This window comes from Aquarana catesbeiana, linkage group LG03 (assembly GCF_042186555.1).
Source record: "Aquarana catesbeiana isolate 2022-GZ linkage group LG03, ASM4218655v1, whole genome shotgun sequence".
Classification (NCBI taxonomy): domain Eukaryota; kingdom Metazoa; phylum Chordata; class Amphibia; order Anura; family Ranidae; genus Aquarana; species Aquarana catesbeiana.
The window spans coordinates 408,188,110-408,209,988 of NC_133326.1; the positions used below are offsets into that span (position 1 = coordinate 408,188,110).

Sequence of the window (21,879 nt, forward strand, 5' to 3'; positions counted from 1 at the left end):
TTACCTTCTTTGATTATTGAAAATGAGAAAATAGTTTTGGGCGACAGCGGGTCTTGCTCCACAGCCCATTTTCCATCTTTAATAAAAACTGATAGGCCAGGAGGTAAGCAGCCTTTTGAGCAGTGTGCCGAAAAATGTTTTCAAAGAAATTGAGCGTACCGATTTTATAACAAAAAAAGTCAACTTCACAATCTCAATCACGAAAAGGATTTTTTATAAAGTAAATGCTGTAAACTACTTTAGCAGTGAGAAATTAAAATCCTGCACTCTCACGCCTCAGATCAACCCCAATTCATACACCTTCACACCTCAGATCACTGTATCACCTGAAAATCTGCCCCACCACTGTACCCCCCTGCACATCTGCCCCACCACTGTAACCCCCTGCACATCTGCCCCACCACCGTACCCCCATGCTCTTCGGTCTCACTGCTGAACCATCTTCTCATCTGTCCTAACACTGAACTTATCTGCTCATCTGCCCCACCACTGTAACCCCCTTTCTCATCTGTCCCACCTCTCTAACCCCCTTTCTCATCTGCCCCACCACTGTAAACCCCTTTCTCATCTGCCCCACCACTGTACCTCCCGCACATCTGTCCCACCTCTGTTCCCCCTGCTCATCTTCCCCACCTCTGTAACCCCCTTTCTCATCTGCCCCACCACTGTAACCCCCTTTCTCATCTGCCCCACCTCTGTAACCCCCTTTCTCATCTGCCCCACCACTGTAACCCCCTTTCTCATCTGCCTCACCTCTGTAACCCCCTTTCTCATCTGCCCCACCTCTGTAACCCCCTTTCTCTTCTGCCCCATCACTGTACCTACTGCACATCTGTCTCACCTCTGTTCCCCCTGCTCTTCTGCCCCACCGCTGTAACCCCCTGCTCATCTGTACCACTAATGTACCCCCTTTCTCATCTGCCCCACCTCTGTAACCCCCTTTCTCATCTGCCCCACCACTGTAACCCCCTTTCTCATCTGCCCCACCTCTGTAACCCCCTTTCTCATCTGCCCCACCTCTGTAACCCCCTTTCTCATCTGCCCCACCTCTGTAACCCCCTTTCTCATCTGCCCCACCACTGTAACCCCCTTTCTCTTCTGCCCCATCACTGTACCTCCTGCACATCTGTCTCACCTCTGTTCTCCCTGCTCTTCTGCCCAACCACTGTAACCCCCTGCTCATCTGTCCACCAATGCACCTCCTTTCACATCTGCCCCACCGCTGTACCCCCCTGCTCTTCTGTCCCACCGCTAAACCCCCTTCTCATCTGCCCCAACACTGAACCCCTCCTGCTCATTTTCCCACCACTGTAACCCCCTTGTCATCTGGCCCAACACTAAACCCCTCCCCCGCTCATCTGCCCCATCACTGTACCCCCTTGCTTTTCTGTCCCACTGCTGAACCCCCTTCGCATCCCTCCCACCACTGCACCTTCTGCACATCTGCACCATCACTGTACCCCCTTGCTCTTCTGCCCCACCACTGTAACCCCTCTGCTCATCTACCCCATCAATGTACCATTTTTCTCATCTGCCCCACCACTGTACCTCTCTGCACATTTGCTCCACCGCCATATTCCCATGTTCTTCTGTCTACTACTGAATCACCTTCTCATCTGCCCTACCACTGTAACCCGCTTTTTCATCTGCCTTACTAATGTACCTCCTGCACATCTGTTTCACCTCTGTACCCCCTGCTCTTCTGCCCCACCTATGTTCCCCCTGTTCTCCTGCCCCACCACTGTAACCTCCTGCTCATCTGTCCCACCAATACACCTCCTTTCACATTTGCCCAACTGTTCTACCCAACCTGCTTTTCTGTCCCACCACTGAACCTCCTTCTCATCTGCACCAAAACTGAACCCCCCTGCACATTTGCCCCACGGCTGTACCCTCCTGTTCTTCTGTCCCACATCTAAACCCCTCCTGCTCATTTTTCCCACCACTGTACCCTCTTCTCATCTATGATATGTGTGATATGCAGAGTGGTAAAAGGAAGCAGAGATGAGACACATCTACTTGTCCTGGCACACTCATCCAGCTGATCCACCGCTCACATCCAGACCACGTGCTTGTATGTGATGTATGGGATGTGTGGGATGTATGTGATGTATGGGATGTATGTGATGTCACATACGAGCATCTGGAATGGATGTGCAATGATGAGCTCAGGTCAGGGGCATTTTCTGAAAGCAGAGGGCTTGTGTGCAGAATCATAAGTTGGGCCCCTGCAGCTGAGGAAAAGTTTTTGTGCCGCAGCAAAAGTTGGGTGTGATTTTCATTGCGCTGAATATAAGGGGGGGCCAGCCCGTCCATATGTACCACCTAATATCTCTATTTTGATGTGGAATATCTCTGAAATGATGTGAGATCTAACGTTAAAACCACTTGATCTTACCGGATCTAACCAATATCTATTAGCTTGAATGATTTTTGGGGCGAAAATTTGATAAGGGAGGGCCAGCCCCCCCACATTAATCACTTAATAAGTCTCTAATTATGTGAGATCTAACGTTAAAAACACTTGATCATACCGGATCTAACAAATTGCTTCCAAAATAGCTAACTGTTTGGTCAATTTTTTGATAAGGGGGGCTGATGACGGGTTAGCCCCCCCAGCAAATAACTGTTAATATCGCTTCTTCTGTGTGAGATCTAATGCAAACAACGGTTGATCTAACCTGATCTAACAAAGATCTAACAAACTGCATAAGATTTTTTCTAAAATTTTGATATGAGGGGCTAACCCGGCAGAGGTGCCTTTTTCAGGGTACAATATGAAGTGCAGTGCCAGTACAGTGGGAGGAGCTTTACATTAAGGAAACCCAAGCTGAGTTTAGGTTCTGTATGTAAGCTTTAATAACAAGGTGTAAAGTCAATGTGGTTTGACAACATATAACGCACAATATCTCCGCAACCAAAGCGGCACAAACGTTTATTTTTGCGGCACAAACCAGCACAAACGCGGCACAAACAAATGGCGCGTTTGTTTTTAAAATTCAGGAAGATAGGGTGCAATGTGGGCGGGGTTGCAGCAACTATAACGCACTATATCTTCGCAACCAAAGCGGCACAAACGTTTATTTTTGCGGCACAAACCAGCACAAACGCGGCACAAACGAATGGCACGTTTGTTTTTAAAATTCAGGGACATGGGGTGCAAAGTGGGTGGGGTTGCAGCAACTATAACGCACAATATCTCCGCAACCAAAGCGGCACAAACGTTTATTTTTGCGGCACAAACCAGCACAAACCCGGCACAAACAAATGGTGCGTTTGTTTTTAAAATTCAGGAACATGGGGTGCAATGTGGGCGGGGTTGTAGCAACTATAACGCACTATATCTCCGCAACCAAAGCGGCACAAACATTTATTTTTGCGGCACAAACCAGCACAAACGCGGCACAAACGAATGGCGCATTTGTTTTTAAAATTCAGGAACATAGGGTGCAAAATGGGCGGGGTTACAGCAACTATAACGCACAATATCTCCGCAATCAAAGCGGCACAAACGTTTATTTTTGCGGCACAAACCAGCACAAACGCGGCACAAACGAATGGCGCGTTTGTTTTTAAAATTCAGGAACATGGGGTGCAAAATGGGCGGGGTTACAGCAACTATAACGCACAATATCTCCGCAACCAAAGCGGCACAAACGTTTATTTTTGCGGCACAAACCAGCACAAACGCGGCACAAACGAATGGCGCGTTTGTTTTTAAAATTCAGGAACATGGGGTGCAATGTGGGCGGGATTACAGCAACTATAACGCACAATATCTCCGCAACCAAAGAGGCACAAACATTTATTTTTGCGGCACAAACCAGCACAAACGCGGCACAAACGAATGGCGCATTTGTTTTTAAAATTCAGGAACATGGGGTGCAAAATGGGCGGGGTTACAGCAACTATAACGCACAATATCTCCGCAATCAAAGCGGCACAAACGTTTATTTTTGCGGCACAAACCAGCACAAACGCGGCACAAACGAATGGCGCGTTTGTTTTTAAAATTCAGGAACATGGGGTGCAATGTGGGCGGGATTACAGCAACTATAACGCACAATATCTCCGCAACCAAAGAGGCACAAACATTTATTTTTGCGGCACAAACCAGCACAAACGCAGCACAAACGAATGGCGTGTTTGTTTTTAAAATTCAGGAACATGGGGTGCAAAATGGGCGGGGTTACAGCAACTATAACGCACAATATCTCCGCAACCAAAGCGGCACAAACGTTTATTTTTGCGGCACAAACCAGCACAAAAGCGGCACAAACGAATGGCGCGTTTGTTTTTAAAATTCAGGAACATGGGGTGCAAAATGGGCGGGGTTACAGCAACTATAACGCACAATATCTCCACAACCAAAGCGGCACAAACGTTTATTTTTGTGGCACAAACCAGCACAAACGCGGCACAAACGAATGGCGCGTTTTTTTTTTAAATTCAGGAACATGGGGTGCAAAATGGGCGGGGTTACAGCAACTATAACGCACAATATCTCCGTAACCAAAGCGGCACAAACGTTTATTTTTGCGGCACAAACCAGCACAAACGCGGCACAAATGAATGGCACGTTTGTTTTTAAAATTCAGGAACATGGGGTGCAAAATGGGCGGGGTTACAGCAACTATAACGCACAATATCTCCGCAATCAAAGCGGCACAAACGTTTATTTTTGCGGCACAAACCAGCACAAACGCGGCACAAACGAATGGCACGTTTGTTTTTAAAATTCAGGAACATGGGGTGCAAAATGGGCGGGGTTACAGCAACTATAACGCACAATATCTCCGCAACCAAAGCGGCACAAACGTTTATTTTTGCGGCACAAACCAGCACAAACGTGGCACAAACGAATGGCGCGTTTGTTTTTAAAATTCAAAGACATGGGGTGCAAAGTGGGCGGGGCTTGCATTAAATTGAATGTTTAATATCTCAGAAACCGAACCGGCACAAACGCTCATTTTTGCGGCACAAATCAGCACAAACGCGGCACAAACGAATGGTATATTTTTATTCAGGTTTTACAAACATGGGGTGCCAACTTCACACAGCTACTTCACACAGGTGTGTTTGTAAATAAAATATGTGAATAAAAATGGTAATAGTCCTAAAAAGGTCCCATAAATAGTCAGATCTCCATCGTGACAATTAGATTGGAAAGATAGTGCCAAAAGAGTTCCTCCAGGAGTGACCAGTGATGGATTAAAGGTGTGTAAAAGTAATGGTTCCCACACCCTCTCACCTCACGGCTGAACGATAACAGCCCTGTAAGCTAATACAGATGACCCGGGCAGCTTCCCGATCTCCTTGATGACAGATCCCCTAAGGGTCTCCCGACTTCTGCTTCAGGTAGCTCCAATATAATCAGCTGGCCCTATGTGAAAAAGTAATTGCCCCCTCCCATGCTGAATCATGAATCACAGTTCATTCATGATTCATCATGGGAGAGGGCAATTACTTTTTTACATAGGGCCAGCTGATTATATTGGAGCTACCTGAAGCAGAAGTCGGGAGACCCTTAGGGGGTCTCTCTTTTGACCCAAAAGAAATCAGGTCTATTGCACATTCCCCTTTAAACTGGAGCATAGCTATGGCTGATATTCCTCTCTATGGCCTCCAGGAATTTGAATCCACAACTATTTTCCTCCTTCCAGAAATGAATTATCTCCAAAAGCTCAAAAGAAGTAAATACTCATAGCTCTCTTGGCTATACCACCAGTATTTATTTAAAAATAATAACATTCTTCTCACAAAAATCAGTTCAGTTTCCGGTGCACGTCAGATTAAGATACAATGACTTAGGTTTAGACTCATTTGTTAGAGCCATCAATCACAATCGTGCATTAAAGAGGAAGTAAACCCCGGCCGATTTTTCTTTTTTTTTTAAATTTAAACATTCAGTAGCTCATTACAAGGGATAATCTATTGAAATCAGCCCTAAACAAGGTCTGTAAATACCTTATTTATGGTGTTTGTCTTCTCTTCATTTCCGGGTATCCATTTTTAGAGCTGTTTACTGAATCTATTACGTAGTCACTTCCGCCCTTACTCTGAAATCTTGTGCATGCGCCGTAGCGCCGGGAGTATCAGGAAGAAGAGAATCAGTGCAGCTTCGCGAGACTTCTCCTCTGTGCCGTTCAGAGGGGAAGCTCGTTCACAGTAATTTCCCGACATGCAGGGAATACAGAAACGGCACACTTTACATGCCGTTAAGGAAAGATCATACTGTGCAATCGCGCATGACGTCATCTACGAGAAAAAGACTATTTTCATTGAAAATACAACAGTAAGTACACTTACACAGGCAGCAATCAGCTGCCTGTGTTATCTACTATCTGAACATATTAAGTTGTCTCTGAGGTTTTTACAACCACTTTAAAGTTTGTTGTCAAAGTCACAGCAGATTGCGTTTATAACCTTGTTAGAGTGACACTGTCACAATTTTTTTTTTTGTTCAACTTGCTGCTACTTGTAAAAAAGGCATTGCATATTACGCTTTCAGGTTTGTAGGGTGATCTTTAGAACTAACCACCTGAAGTTCACTGGAGAAACAAACACCTCCAGGAGTGTTAATATGCTAAATGCCCTGCAGCTCTCACTGGTTCCTCCCTCTGGCAGGGTGGATATACTGTACTGCTGATGTCATGTCTGAGGGAGAAACTGAAATATTTACAGGGGACTCAGGTGATTGTCACTCTCCCAGAATTGTCTGGTTTTTCAGCAGACTTTAGGTCATGAGTTCTAGCGATTGCATCTGTGAGTGGAAGCATGGGCACTAAGAAAAGGTGAGTATTTACTGCCTTCTTTTACAGGTAAAAGCAGGTTCATTTTAACTAAATATTGCAAACAAATATTGCAATCCTTTGGTCAGCTGCTATTTTATAGGGACTTCTGAGTTGGGTTGCAGGGGAACATTTTTCCCCATAATCAGCACTACTATATGTGCGACCCTAAATGGAGATACTTGCTTCCTAGGATATAATGGCTGAGAAGGGGACCTACAGTTAGTGAGGCATAATGGGCATTGTATAGTTACTTGCTCTGTGTGATTCAAGTGTCTGAATCACAGGGAATTTTCTTTGTGGTTCTGAGATATCATATGACTGTACACAAAGACCCACAAAGGAGCTGATGCTAAAAAATGCCTGTGGCACTGAAGCACACTTTCTGTGAAACACTTTCTTTAGGCATCAGAAATATACATTTCTTTACTATGAAAGGGGCACTAGATCACGTGGGGTCCTCATGTCAAAGGTTTCTTGGTCAGTTGGTAGGTGTTTTGCTTTACATCTTTACTGATTGAGGATCAAATCTTTGTTTTCTGTTTTAGCAATATTTCCTTAAAGGAAGGTAAAAAAGGTTAAACAATTTGAAATATGCATTGCTTCACTATGAATATTTGTTGGTAGTATTGTGCACAATATCTATGGTGAATCAAAATTTTCTCCTTTTTTAAACATTTAATTTTTGCATTTTTTGGAAGCATATTAATTGATATTTTGGTATAGAAATTGTCAAAAAAATAAAATTTAAGAGTAAATCATATCTTTTAAACAAAAACAGTACAGTACATCCAATGTAGTATGATCTGCTTTAATCTTACAGGCTACTCATTCAGTATAGTGTATCCAGTCAATAAAATATATGGCCCTATTCAGTATACACACTTAAGTAAAAAGGTGTGACACCTACCTATTTCATCCTTCCATATGTCACCCTGAGCTTTCCATAGTGTTGAAACTGTTTTACATGAGACATGAGAATGCCTGAAGAAATTTTGTGATAGGTTAAAGAGTAACTCCACTTTTGTTAAGAAAAAAAAACATCCCTCTCTCAGTGATCAACTTACTGTGCTTTTTAACAAACTTTTGCAGATTGCTACCTTTTTTATTCTGAAGAAATAGCTGTTTGTTTGTTTGTCTGTGCCCATGTGCGAAGTGAATCTGTATGGGAGAGATTTTATAATTATCAATCAGCTGCTGAACTCACAGGGTTCTAATAAGGGAATTGGCAGGCTCCGAATTCCTGTAGACATGGTTTCCCTTTGTGAGTATCTCACCAAAAAGGACATTTTTGTTGCAGGGGGTGCCCAAAATCTGACTTGTATCTTAGTGCAGACTTCTGGGAAAATCTGTAAGCCAATCACACAAGCAGAAAATTACATTTCTGGGGTATTCTGTGCACCATCTGGGTACAGGAAGCCTCCAGGTAGTCATAGTGCATTACATTTTACAGAAAATTACAGTACTGCAGATTGAAAAAGAAAGGTCATTTTTAATAACAATCAATTACAATATGACTTGTGTCGCAATTGTGTATGATATATTATTATTTTTTATTTTCCTATTTTTTTTCTACAAAAGTGAATTTACCCTTTAAGGAATTACTGGGATTTGGAGTAAGGATGACAGAGTTTGAGAGACATGTGATTAAGGTTCAGAGTTAAAAGTATGTTGCGGTATTTGTCTTGGATAGTAGTAGTCATTTTCTGGTTATTTTCACTGACTTGCTCTTGAATTCTGCAGTTTTCTATTGTTTATTTTATGGTAAATTGTAATATTAAAATGTTTATGATTTATGAGAAAGTTATTTTGCACGATCATGCTAATCATATCATCATTTACTTTCTAGTAGCATTGACTATGAAGTGGCAGTGGCCAAATCAAAACCTCAAGGAAATGACGTGAGTCCAGTTCCTGTAACAAGTGAAACTGAAGTTAAAATGCGAAGGTCTCGTAAAAAAACAAAAAGGAGCAGTGTAGTGTTTGCTGATGAAAAAACTGCTTCGGAGTCATCATTATCTGAGTCCAAGAGAGTACGTTTTGCTACCATATCTCTTTTACTGACAGACCATGGGGGTTCTGGAAGGGTTTTGTCGAATTCTAAGCTCAGGAACTGAATCAATAAGCTCCTGGGCTTCCGATCGTGCTACAAATCTCTCTAGTGCTCTGCAGCACTATGTAACCACAGTAATGCCTTATTATATTTTTTATTGGAGGTATACAGGTATACAGTACCTCTGTATTAATCCCCACCTACCCAAGCCCAGCTTGATTACATCTTAAAGTAATAGAAACAGATTTTTATCCAGTTTGTATTACAATGTAATATCAGTTAAGCCAAACTCCGGGCTTGGGGCTCCACATTGTGTAAAAAAATGTACAGGCTAATCTTTGAATTGTGCAAGTCACAGTAACAGGTTAATTGAAATTCCACCCTCCTCAGCATGAGGAGCATGTGCTATGCTTCTGTGCTCCCATGCTAAGCTGTTTGACAAAGTTATTTGACCAGCCAATACTTCCGGGTGTGGGGGATCATGTGACCGACTCTGCTTCACAAGTGACAATGCTGGTGCTTGGTGATTGGCCTAGAGCTGTCATGTGAGGTCAAGTAGAAAGTAATCAACCAGCTTACATTGGGCTTCCACTCTTCTAGGGGCTGAGAGGACCAGTGGGGGAATGAAAGTAAGGTGACTATATGCTGCTGGGAAGGGATGGGGGGAAGCCCAGGTTCACCTTAACAAGTTAACCACTTAAGGACCGGAAAGGTGTGCCCCCTTAATGACCAGGCCATTTTTTGCGATACGGCACTGCATCGCTTTAACTGACAATTGTGCGGTCGTGAGACATTGTACCCAAACAAAATGTATGTCCTTTTTTTCACACAAATAAAGCTTTCTTTTGGTGGTATTTGATCACCTCTGCATTTTCTGTTTTTTTGTGCAATAAACAAAAAAAGACTAACAATTAAAAAAAAAAAAAAAAAAAAACAATATTTTTTTTACATTTTGCTATAATAAATATTCCCCTAAAAAAGTAAAAAAAACTAATTTCTTCAGTAGTTTAGGCTGATATGTATTGTTCTACATATTTTTGATAAAAAAAAAAAAAAAAATCGCAATAAGCGTATATTGATTGGTTTGCACAAAAGTTATATTGTCTACAAAGATAGATTTAAGGCATTTTCATTTACCATATTTATCGGCGTATAACATGCGCCGGCGTATAACACGCACCCCAAGTTTAGGAGGGAAGTCTAAGGAAAAAAACTTACATTTTAAATGCCCATCAATGCAGCCTTATCAATGTCCATCTGCAGCTTTGCCCATCATTGCAGAATGATCAATGTCCATTTGCAGCCTTGCCCAACAGTGTCCATCTGCAGCCTTGCCCAACAGTGTCCATCTGCAGACTTGCCCAAAATTGCAGCATGATCGTTTTTAAATGTTACCGCCGCCGAGATAGACAGAGACGGATGTCCTGTGTACTCGGCTCCTCTCGCAGTCCCGCCCAGTCCCACCCCTTGGCCTGGCGCCTATGATGGACACAAGACCAGTCCAATGGTGGGACGTAAATGCTAGGAGGCGGGATTGGGCGTGTCTGCGAGCGGAGCGGAGCCTAGCCGAGTACACAGTATACTCAGCTCTGTCTATTTCAGCAGCGTACGTTCCCTCCTTCCCCTCCGAGGCAGCGGTTCGGCGTATAATACTCACCCACGATTTTTCCCTGATTTTAGGGAAAAAAAGTGCGTGTTATACGCCAATAAATACGGTATTTATTTTTTGACTAGTAATGGCGGTGATCTGCGATTTTTAGTGGGACTGCGACATTGCAGCGGACAGATCGGACACTTTTGACACATTTTTGGGACCATTGATATTTATACAGTGATCGGTGCTAAAAATAGCCACTGATTACTGTATAAATGTCACTGGCAGGGAAGGGGTTAACAATAGGGGACGATCAAGGGATTAAGTGCTCCCTAGGGAGGTGTTTCTAACTGTGGGGACAGTGTAGTGACTGGAGGAGGAGACAGATCTCTGTTCCTAATCACTAGGAACAGTGGATCTGTCTATCCTCCCCTGACAGGACAGGGATCTGTCTGTTTACATTGACAGATCCCCATTCTGTCTCTCTCAGGAGCAATCGTGGGTGGCCGGCAGACATTGCAACTGCCGGCCACGCGCATCGGCCCTTTCATTGCGCCACGGGTGCCTGCGACCCTAGTGGTCTTAAAGTGTCCGATGTACAATGAAGACGATTCCCCCAGGAGAGCCAAACTACCGCAGTACAACTGCGGCAGCTGGTCCTTAACTGGTTATAGAGAAACTCCAGCTTTTCCTCCCCAAAACAGATGCATTGTGCATATAAATGAATCACAACCCCAGTGTCAGATTGTACAACTTACCTACTTTAGCTTTATAAAGCAGGTTTCTGTGTCTGTGATGTCACTCCTTCTGGCTGAATGTTAAAGTTCTCTGACTTCCAGTTTCCTTCCTTTACCAGTCATGATACTACATCTCCCATCATCATTTGAGCTTCTGTAATTTCAGGGCGTGCTATGGGAGTCACTTGTAGCGGTTCTGGGAGTTGATGCGGGTTAGTCCTATGCCGCGTACACACGACTGGACTTTACGGCATACTTGGTCCTGCGGACCGGAGTCCGTCGAACAATTCGATCGTGTGTGGACTCCAGCAGACTTTTTTTCCCCCAAAAGTTCGATGGACCTAGAAATGAAACATGTTTCAAATATTTTTGACGGACTCGAGTCCAATCAAAAAGTCCGCTCCTCTGTATGCTAGTCCGACGGACAAAAAACGTCACTAGGGCAGCTATTGGCTACTGGCTATGAACTTCTTTGTTTTAGTCTGGTCGTACGAATCCGTTGGACTTTGGTTGATCGTGTGTACGCAAGTCCGTTCATTCGGAAAGTCCGTCGTAAAGTCCGTCGAAAAGTCCACCACACAAAGTCTGCCGTAAAATCCGGTCGTGTGTACGCGGCATTAGGGTTACTGTGGGTGTTTGTGGGCCTTTATGTCGATGGTGAAAGGAGATTATTGGAATTCTGCTCTCACCAATCACACTCCATTACTCTCTGCAGTGAACAGAGTGTTGTACAGCAGGAAGTATAACCTTACAAACCATCTCTTGGACAAAAAATGTGCTATTCTAGCTATAAAGGCACACAAATATAAGACTGATCAGATGGTCATGTTTTTTTCTGCTCTGATCTCATTCTTTTTAACAGAGAGACAGTGAATTGTCTTTGTTTAAGGCATGATTTGTAATGTGTACATAGTGTTTAAATACAATTTTTAAGCGACTTATTATATTTAAAACAACGCTAAACTCACTGCAACAAACTTTTTTTTTTTTTATTTCATCCCTCCCTCTTACACAAAAGCTAGAAAATTGTATTCTATTTTCTACTCTTTTAGTCATTTTTGCACTTTTGGGTTTCTTGCCTAGGCAGGTCCTGGCTTCCTTTTGGGATTGCTAAGTTACAGCTTTCCAAGGAGGCAGTGTGTTAGTAAGCAACAAACCGCAATGTATGTGCGCATGCATAGTGGATTTGTGCACATGGCACAAACGTTGCAGGGAGGTATAGTGGCAGTCACGGAAATGCCACAAAATAGCAGGACAAACTAGCTGTCATATGAGCAATGTGTATTCTTGGTTTGGGAAACTATTATTGTAGAGTCATAATAAGATGGACAAACATGAGACAATATGACATTTAAAGGATGCAAAATATTCATTCTCAAATTATATATTTTACAGCTTTCCAAGAAACAGGAGTTTATGAGTGACACCAATCTTTCAGACCATACTCCAGCACCTCAGGCTTCTGTTCTCAAGCAAATGAGCTTTGCAAGCCGATCCATGCCAACTATCCCAGGTACAATTTAACTTTATACTGATGTGTTCCCGTTTATAAATGGGTTTATTTAGGATGAATGGAACTGATATGCATTACTGACTAATCAGGTCGAATTTTGGCAGGACACTTATGCCGCATACACACGATCGGACATTCCGACAACAAAATCCTGGATTTATTTCCGACAGATGTTGGCTCAAACTTGTCTTGCATACACATGGTCGCACAAATGTTGTCGGAAATTCCGAATGTCAAGAACGCGGTGACGTACAACACGTACGACGAGCCGAGAAAAATTAAGTTAAATAGCCAGTGCGGCTCTTCTGCTTGATTCCGAGCATGCGTGGAATTTTGTGCATTTTGTGTACACAAGATCGGACATTCCGACAACGGATTTTGTTTTCGGAAAATGTGAGAACCAGCTCTCAAATTTTTGTTGTAAGAAATTCCGACAACAAATGTCCGATGGAGCCTACACACTGTGGGAATTTCTGACAACAAGCTCACATTGAACATTTGTTGTCAGAAATTCCGACCGTGTGTATACGGCAATACAGTTACAGTTAGGGATGAGCGATTGTGCTTGGGTTCGGTTTGTGAACAGTTTTGCAAACCTTGCTCAAAGTTTGCAAATCATGAACTTTGTGGCAAACCACATTGAAGTCTAATGCCGCGTACACACGGTCGGACTTTTCGTCTACAAAAGTCCAACGGACGCCGACGGACTAAAGCTGGCTGGTAATCCGATCGTGTGTGGGCTTCTCCGGACTTTCAGCAGACTTTTTCAGCCTCAAATCCGACGGACTTTAGATTTGAAACATGCTTCAAATCTTTACGTCGTAACTACGACGGACCCCGAAATCCGCTCGTCTGTGTGCTAGTCCGACGGACAAAAACCCATGCTAGGGCAGCTATTGGCTACTGGCTATGAACTTCCTTATTTTAGTCCGGTGTACGTCATCACGTACGAATCCGTCGGACTTTTGTGTGGTCGTGTGTAGGCAAGTCCGTTCGTTAGAAAGTCTGCTGCAAGTCCGCGGAAAGTCCGCCGGAAGTCCGCCGGAAGTCTGTCGGACAGGTTGTCGGACTTTTGTAGACGAAAAGTCCGACCGTGTGTACGCGGCATAAGAGGGAGGGGGCTGAATTGTGTTGTTTAATACTTGCAATTTGAACGGCTAATAAGAAAGCTATATGTAAGTGCTATAAACAATACTATAACAAACGTGCAGTTATAATAAAAGTATCACTAGGTGCTGGAAACTGTGACCAGAATAATCAGGTAATTTTTCTCAGAGAATAAATTCAGGCACTCATGACCCAACCCAAAAGTTTTTATTTTGAAAGGATGGAAACACCACACCAACTTGCATAGATGTTTAAAAAAATATTCAGCAAAAGCCAACACATTTCAGGGGCTCACTGCTCCCCTTTTAGGGCTAAAAACCAGATAATATAGGCATCTAGATTGGAAAAGTGACTTGTGATTAAACAGCACTGCTTCATTCAGCATCTCTGTAGGTTACTTGTCTGTACAGAGGTAAAGGTTACATTCTCTGTTTCCTGGCAGTCTGGTAGTCTTACATGGCAATGTAGCCGCTAACTGTTGTTACTTCAGCATTTACTGCTGTAAACATAGCTGTCACAGAGGAAGAATTTCACTACTTGCTTCCTCTATCCAGATCTGCATTAGATGATGTCCTCAGAGAGAACCTAGCAAGGAAAAGAGTAGTAAAAGACCTCCTCTGTGACTTTTTGAGTGGTGAAGTTACAGCAGACAGTGGTGAGCTGCTGTAAAATTTTCGGATATTTGCTGACAGAGGTCTGTTGGTGCTCTGGAGGTGCTTATTCTGCATATCAAAGCACCCCCTTGTTGTTAATGCACCTCTCTCCCACACAAATACATTGGCCCAGGGCACCCTCGCCCCAGCACCACCGCAAGAAACCCTTGAAAATAATAACACAGCGCACTATAAAATTATGTAACAAAACCATAACTGCCATCAAAATATCCATTTGTGCACATCATAAAATTTATAACAGTAAAAAAAAAAAAACTTGAACTGGAAACAGTGACCTTCTTTGTTAATGAAATAACACTGCTAGTAAAAATGTCACATGCAGGGCTTTTTTTCAGCAGTAACGCGGGGGAACGCAGTTCCGGCACCTCCAGCAATGAATGCATGTATTGGCAAGGAGTACTGGGGTGTGCTGGAGGGTCTATTGATGCTTGCTGCTTGGAGATCTATTGTCACTGGTGGGGATCTATTTTTGCGTGGAGGTCTCTTGTTGCTGGCTAGATCTATTGTTGCTAGTAGGGGGGTCTTATGTTTTTATGGGGGAGCAATTGTTGCTGGGAGGGATCTACTGTTGAGGGAGAGGTCTATTGTTGCTGCCCCCTAGAGGGTCTATTGATGCAGTCCGCTGGGACATATGTTGTTGCTGCCTTGGGTCTATTGTTGCTGGGGTGGTATTTTGTTGTGTGGGGGCTCTATTTTTGCTGGGGTGAGGTCTATCATTGCTGCGGGGGGGGGGGTCTACTGTTACTGGGGTAGGGTCTATTGTTGCTTACTGAAGAGGATCTTTTTTTTACTGTCTTTCTTTGTTATCATTAACAAATTCTGTGCAAATCACTTAGTAGCAATAAAGATACTTGGCTCTGTATTCTCTAAAATGGGCGGTACAGGGAGGCCGGTAGGAGGTGGAACCAAGGAACGGTGCTCAGGGGTGGGTAGGGAGCAGAAACAAAGGGTGAAAGTTCCTGCACCTATTCTCTAAGAAAAAAAGCCCTGGTCACATGTGTATGCAAATGTATATATAAATGTGTATATAAATGTATACAATATTTCTTGCTAAATCTATAGACATCCTCTTGCAAAAAAATCTTCTCTACCACATGTGTGATTTAAGTAAGCCAAGTGGGATCCCACAACCTATGTAAACAGAAAACTCACAGAGATTATTTTATTACATAAAGGTCTGCAGCATTTTGTCTCTCATTAGCCATAATCCTCATGAGTACCCTTATAATCTTCCACCCTCCACCATGCTACAAATAAAGAAATAGTGTAATGCCATCTCATTCACTTTTATTAAGAACAATAAAACAATCCTCTCAGTTTTAAAAGTGCTAATCCTGCACCAGCATGGAACCTTAATCATGTATTATCGCCCTGTCGTTTATATGCTAATAGCCTGCTCTCCAAGTCTTGGTATCAAGAATATTATGCATATACTTGCATGTGTGCCTAAGCCTCGCCTTGGGATGCATTTAAAGTGATTGTAAAGTCTTGTTTAAAAAAAAATAATAATAATAACAAACATGTTATACTTCTCTCATACCTCCTCTGTGCAGTTGGTTTTGCACAGAGCAGCCCTGATCCTCCTCTTTTCGGGTCCTTCTTTGCTGCTTCTGGCCCCTCCTTCCTATCGAGTGCCCCCACAGTCAGCAGCTTCCTATGGGGGCACTGGAGCCATGTCCCAGCTCCGTGTGTCCATTCAGACACGGAGCCCCGACCCAGCCCCGCCCCCTCTCTCCCCTGATTGGCTGACTGACTTTGATTAACAGCCATGGGAGCCAGTGGCGTCGCTGCTCTGTCTCAGCCAATCAGGAGGAGTGTCCCGGATGTCCACATTCGTGGACATCGCTGGAGAGAGACGGGGCTCAGGTAAGTAATTAGGAGGGTGCTGGGGTGGCTGCTACACACAAAAGGATTTTTATCTTGATGCATAGAATGCATTAAGATAAAAACCTTCTGCCTTTACAACTCCTTTAATCTCTGATTGAATTGTCAAGGACTCCAAACTCACATCCAAAACTATATGGCTAAAACTTACAACACTTACAATTACATGAATCCCTAAGTACTATAAAAATGTGACAAAAAACACAAAAAATATATTTGCAATAATCAATATAACAAAAACTCAGCAAAAATTACAATCTTAATCTTACTCCATCAAAATATAATAATTTATAAATATCCATCTCACTCAGTTAAAGTTATCAAAGAAAATATAAAATTTTACAATATTCAAACTATAAGCAAACATTGTTTTAATAAGCCCTGTGAAAATGACATCATCAATCTTCTTCCACCACAGTCCAAACAACTTAGGGCCCTTTCACACTGGGGCGGGGGTGGAGTCGGCGGTAAAGCGCCGCTATTGTAAGCGGCGCTTTACCGTCGGTAATCGGCCGCTAGCGGGGCGGTCTTACCGAGAAAGGGTTAAAAACCACCTCAAAGCGCCTCTGCAGAGGAGCTTTGCCGGCGGTATAGCCATGCTGTCCCATTGATTTCAACGGGCAGGAGCGGTGAAGTAGCGGTATACAGTCTGCTCCTTCACCGCTCCGAAGATGCTGCTAGCAGGACTTTTTTTCCCATCCTGCTAGCACACTGCTCCAGTGTGAAAGCCCCGAGGGCTTTCACACTGGAGAGACAGCAGCGGCACTTTCGGGACGGTTTGCAGGCGCTATTATTACCACAATAGCGCCTGCAAACTGCTCCAGTGTGAAAGGGCCCTTATGCAGTGTCCTTTCTTGATCAGCTGCTTCTTCCACCTGGCACCGTGAAGCACCTCCACCCACAATTGAAAATACACTCACCCTCCCTTATTTCCTCACTCAGTAACACAGGCAAAAGTGCTTTTTAAAGCAGGGTTCCACTCAAATTTTTAACTTAATCTTACCCCCTTCGGTTAAGTGCATAGATGTTCAAATGCCTCACGAAACATTTTTTTATCGCTGCAATTACCTTTTATATTGTACTTTATTGTGGCACTTCCTGTCTCTCCTCCCATGGCAGTAGGCGTGTTTATTGCCTTTCCACGGCGCCACACTGTCTCCTGGAAGCTTAGTGTCAGGCTTCCCAAGATTCAGTGCGGGAACAATGATCATGCTTGTGAACAAGCTGTGAATGAACAGCATTCACCGCATCCAGGAAATCAATGCTTGTGGGCTTTACATGCCCACAAGCAAGATGGAAACAGCCAGCATCACATTTTTAAAGTTATTCTTCAGTACGAAATCAGACAGAGGCGGAAATATTACACCCAAACTGTGAGTATTATTTTGGGATTAGCAAAGTGTCTCAATGACCTAAAAAAAAAAAAAAAAAAAAAGATTGGTCGCCGGACTCCCACTTTAACCACAGACAATTTCTAATACAATGGGTAAACCCTCAATACTGTTCAGTCCAAGAGGTTCAATCATTTGATCACTATTTCATATCAACTCTGTAGATTAGAAGAATAGAATAATGATAGCATAAAATCCTTTAAACTTTATTTGCAGATAAATAAAATCGCACTCATGTAACATTCATCCCTATATCCTCTTTATGATGAATAAGTGTGTACAAGGGAGATACATCCATCATAGCAAAAATAAATACTTTTTTATACCTAACCTTCTGTCAAAAATGTAAACGTTTTTTGGGTCTCTAAAGCCTAGTACATGCGGGCCGAATGTTGGGTGGCAACAGCCGGCTCAAAAGAAACCAGCTGACATTCGGCCCATGTGTCAGTCTCCCGGTCTGTGTTATCCAGGGGGCCAGAGGGCCACCCCCCATCAGAATACAATAATACAGAAGGGGAGATCGCTGTACTAACAGCGGATTGTTAGTACAGCAGCTAAGCTGAACTAATAGTTCAAGATATTACCCTGAGCTGAACTAGTATTTCAACCTATTAGTGTGTACTGGGCCTAACCGATTGCCACCCGCCGGCCGTCATATGACGGCCAGGCAGCACAGCTCTTGTTCTGGGCGGGCGTCATATGACGTCCGTCCATTTAAACAGGGCATGCACGTGATCGTGTGCGTGCAGCCCTGTACCCTGTGCTCACCACCGAGGGGGTTGAACAGTGAACAGCCATTGGGCAGTTGGCTGTTTACCACATGATTGGCCGTGATGAAGTCATAGCCGATCACAGATGGTACTGCCCCACTTTGCACAGCACATGCTCGCGATCGTGAGCGTGCTGCGCATCGGTGGCAGCGTGTTTCCGGGAACACTGCTTGTCACCGATACTGGTAAACAGCCATTGGCCGGCAGCTGTTTACCACGTGATCAGCTGTGATCCTTTCACAGCCGATCACTAAATGTAAACATAGAGCAGTAACGAGATGTTACCGGGTTCTCCTTCTCACACACCGATCGTGTGTGAGAAGGAGATTACAGTAACATCCGCTTACAGTGTACACCAACACACACTGATTGCCCTGATTACCTGTCACAGTTCATCTGAGTACCCGAGTACGTGTCACAATTCATCTTAGTACCCGAGTACCTGTCACAGTTCATCTGAGTACCCGAGTACCTGTCACAGTCCATCTGAGTACCCGAGTACCTGTCACAGTCCATCTGAGTACCCGAGTACCTGTCACAGTTCATCTGAGTACCTGTTACAGTCCATATGAGTACCCGAGTACCTGTCACAGTCCATCTGAGTACCCGAGTACCTGTCACAGTTTATCTGAGTACCTGAGTACCTGTTACAGTCCATATGAGTACCAGAGTACCTGCCACAGTCCATCTGAGTACCTGAGTACCTGTCACAATCCAGCTGAGTACACAAGTACCTGTCACAGTTCATCTGACTACCCGAGTACCTGAGTACCTGTCACAGTTCATCTGAGTACCCGAGAACCTGTCACAGTTCATCTGATTACTCAAGTACCTGTCACAGTCCATCTGAGTACCTGAGTACCTGTCAAAGTTCATATGAGTACCGAGTACCTGTCACCGCCCTTCAGAATACCCGAATACCAGTCACCAGCCCATCAGAGTCCCCGAGTACCTATCTGTAGCCCATCAGAGTACCCAAGTACCTGTCACCAGGCCATCAGAGTACCCAAGTACCTGTTACCAGACCATCAGAGTACCGAGTACCTGTCACCAGGCCATCAGAGTACCTGAGTACCTGTCACCAGGCCATCAGAGTACCCGAGTACCTATCTGCAGCCCATCAGAGTACCCGAGTACCTGTCACCAGCCCATCAAGTTACCTAAGTATCCATCTGCAGCTCATCAGAGTACTCGAGTACCTATCTGCAGCCCATGTCTCATAGAATATACGTTGGGGTGTTTGCTTTCCAAAATTGGGTAATTTTGTGGGTAATTCCACTGTCCTGGTGCTCAAGGATCTTCAAAAGTGTGATAGGTAGGAATGAAATGAGATTTGTAATTTATGCTCCTAGAATGCCTGAAGGTACTACTTCAATGTTGGCCCTCTGTATGTGGCCAGGCTGTGTAAAAGCCTCACACATGTGGTATTGCCATACTCAGGAAGAGTAGCAGAATGTATTTTGGGGTGTAATTTTTGCTATATTCATGCTAGGTGTTAGAAAAATCTTCTAAATTGACAACTTTGTGTTAAAAAAAAAAAAAATGCGTTTTCATTTCTTTTTTTACACATTTTCCAAAAACTTCTGGAAAAAAATGAACCATTCAAAAGACTCATTATGCCTCATAGATTATACGTTGGGGTGTTTGCTTTCCAAAATGGGGTCATTTTTTGGGCAATTCCATTGTCCTGGTGCTCCAGGGCCTTAGAAAGTGTAAAAGGTGGTTGAGAAATGAGATGTGTCATTTATGCTCGTAGAATGCCTGAAGGTGCTACATCAATGTTGGGCCTTTGTATGTGGCCAGGCTGTGTAAAAGTCTCACACATGTTGTATGGCCATACTCAGGAAGAGTAACAGAATATATTTTGGGGTGTAATTTGTATACATATGCTATGTGTGAGAAATATTTAAAAACGTAAATAGTGCAGCACTAAGTAAAACTAGACTAAATCACTAAAGATTAATAAATGTATGAATTTAAAAACTTCAGAGAGAGAGAGTCCATGCATAAAATAGGGAGTAAGGCAGACAGAGTCCTCAGCTGTGAAAACTTGTGCTGGTAAAGATGCTTTTCAATCTGGTGCAGATTTGTGAAAATACCTCCACCGACAGAAATACAGGCCGCTCACCTTGCACAGTGGACCTACTGAAATAACAGATAGGTCTACAAAAGCCTTCCCCTCACAAGGGGTTAAAGAGGTTAAATGCAGAGACTGAGTGGAGGGTGGCTGCTGCTGACGTGTTCAGGTCCTCTTGACGCATATCATCCCAGTGGGCGGGACTTCATCAGCGGCCCACTGGGATGATACACATGCTGGAGCTGGATCTCTGGATCTCTGGAAAACATCTCTACCTCTTTAGAAATGAGATACACCTGATGTACTGAAGGCCTGATCAGATGTGATCAATTTTCAGTGATTGGCACCATAGTTTGTAGACTCTATAACTTTCACAAAGACCAAATAATTTACACTAATTTGGGTTATTTTTACCAAAGCTATGTAGCAGTATAACTTTTGACCAAAATTTATGAAGAAAAATTACTAAGTTGCAAAATTTTATGACAGAAACAAAGAAAGGCTGTTTTTTCACAAAATTTACGGTCTTTTTTTATTTATAGCACAAAAAATAAAAAAAACACTAGTGATTAAATACCACCAAAAGAAAGCTCTATTTTTGTGAAAAATGCAAATTTCATATGGGTACAGTGTTGCATGACTGAGTAATTGTTATTCAAAGTGTGAGAGCGCTGAAAGCTGAAAATTGGTCTGGGCAGGAAGGGGGTGCAAGTGCCCTGTATTGAGGTGGTTAAGATATGCTTGGGTGGGTGCTCCTCGTGGCTAGAGTAAAAAGTCTACATATTCTGCTAATTGTGCTGTTAAGGAATTCATTTAACTAACACTTAGTCTCTCTGTGGATGTTGATTGTCCTTATGTATTTTGGGTAAGTAAGGCCCCTTTCACACAGGCTTTCCGATCAGGTTTGCCTGTCAGTTTTTCTGGCGGACCTGATCGGAAGCTTCATTCAGCCCTATGAAGTGGTGGGTGTCAGCGGTGACATGTCCGCTAACATCCGCCGCTATCCGATTCTGTTTGTGAAATCCAGATGGATGAAAACCCTATTTTCCATCCATCTGGAGAATCGGATCGGATAAGATCGGATGAAAACAAACAGGTGGTCTGTTTTCATCCGATCTCCATAGAGGACAGCGGGACTCTGACAAGTCTGTCTCCGCACAGTAAGCGGAGACGGACCTGTCATCAGCGGATCAATCCCTGCTTAGCAAAGCAGAGTTCGTACAAGCCCGTGTGAAAGGACCCTTAGTGATTATTTTTATTTGGCTGCTCAAAGCTTTCAGATGTAAAG

General features: G+C 43.5%; 1 protein-coding gene across 2 annotated transcripts in view; it reads left to right on the forward strand.

The window, feature by feature from the left end:
• DOCK2 (dedicator of cytokinesis 2) overlaps nucleotides 1-21,879 on the forward strand; it is a 475,532-nt gene that overhangs the window by 437,365 nt on the left and 16,288 nt on the right. Inside the window, exons 49-50 of one of the 2 annotated variants that reach the window (XM_073620719.1) lie at nucleotides 8,641-8,824; nucleotides 12,571-12,688. In XM_073620719.1, coding sequence (XP_073476820.1) covers nucleotides 8,641-8,824; nucleotides 12,571-12,688 — 302 coding nt within the window. The remainder of the gene's footprint in view (nucleotides 1-8,640; nucleotides 8,825-12,570; nucleotides 12,689-21,879) is intronic. The other variant, XM_073620720.1, reaches the window with a different exon arrangement.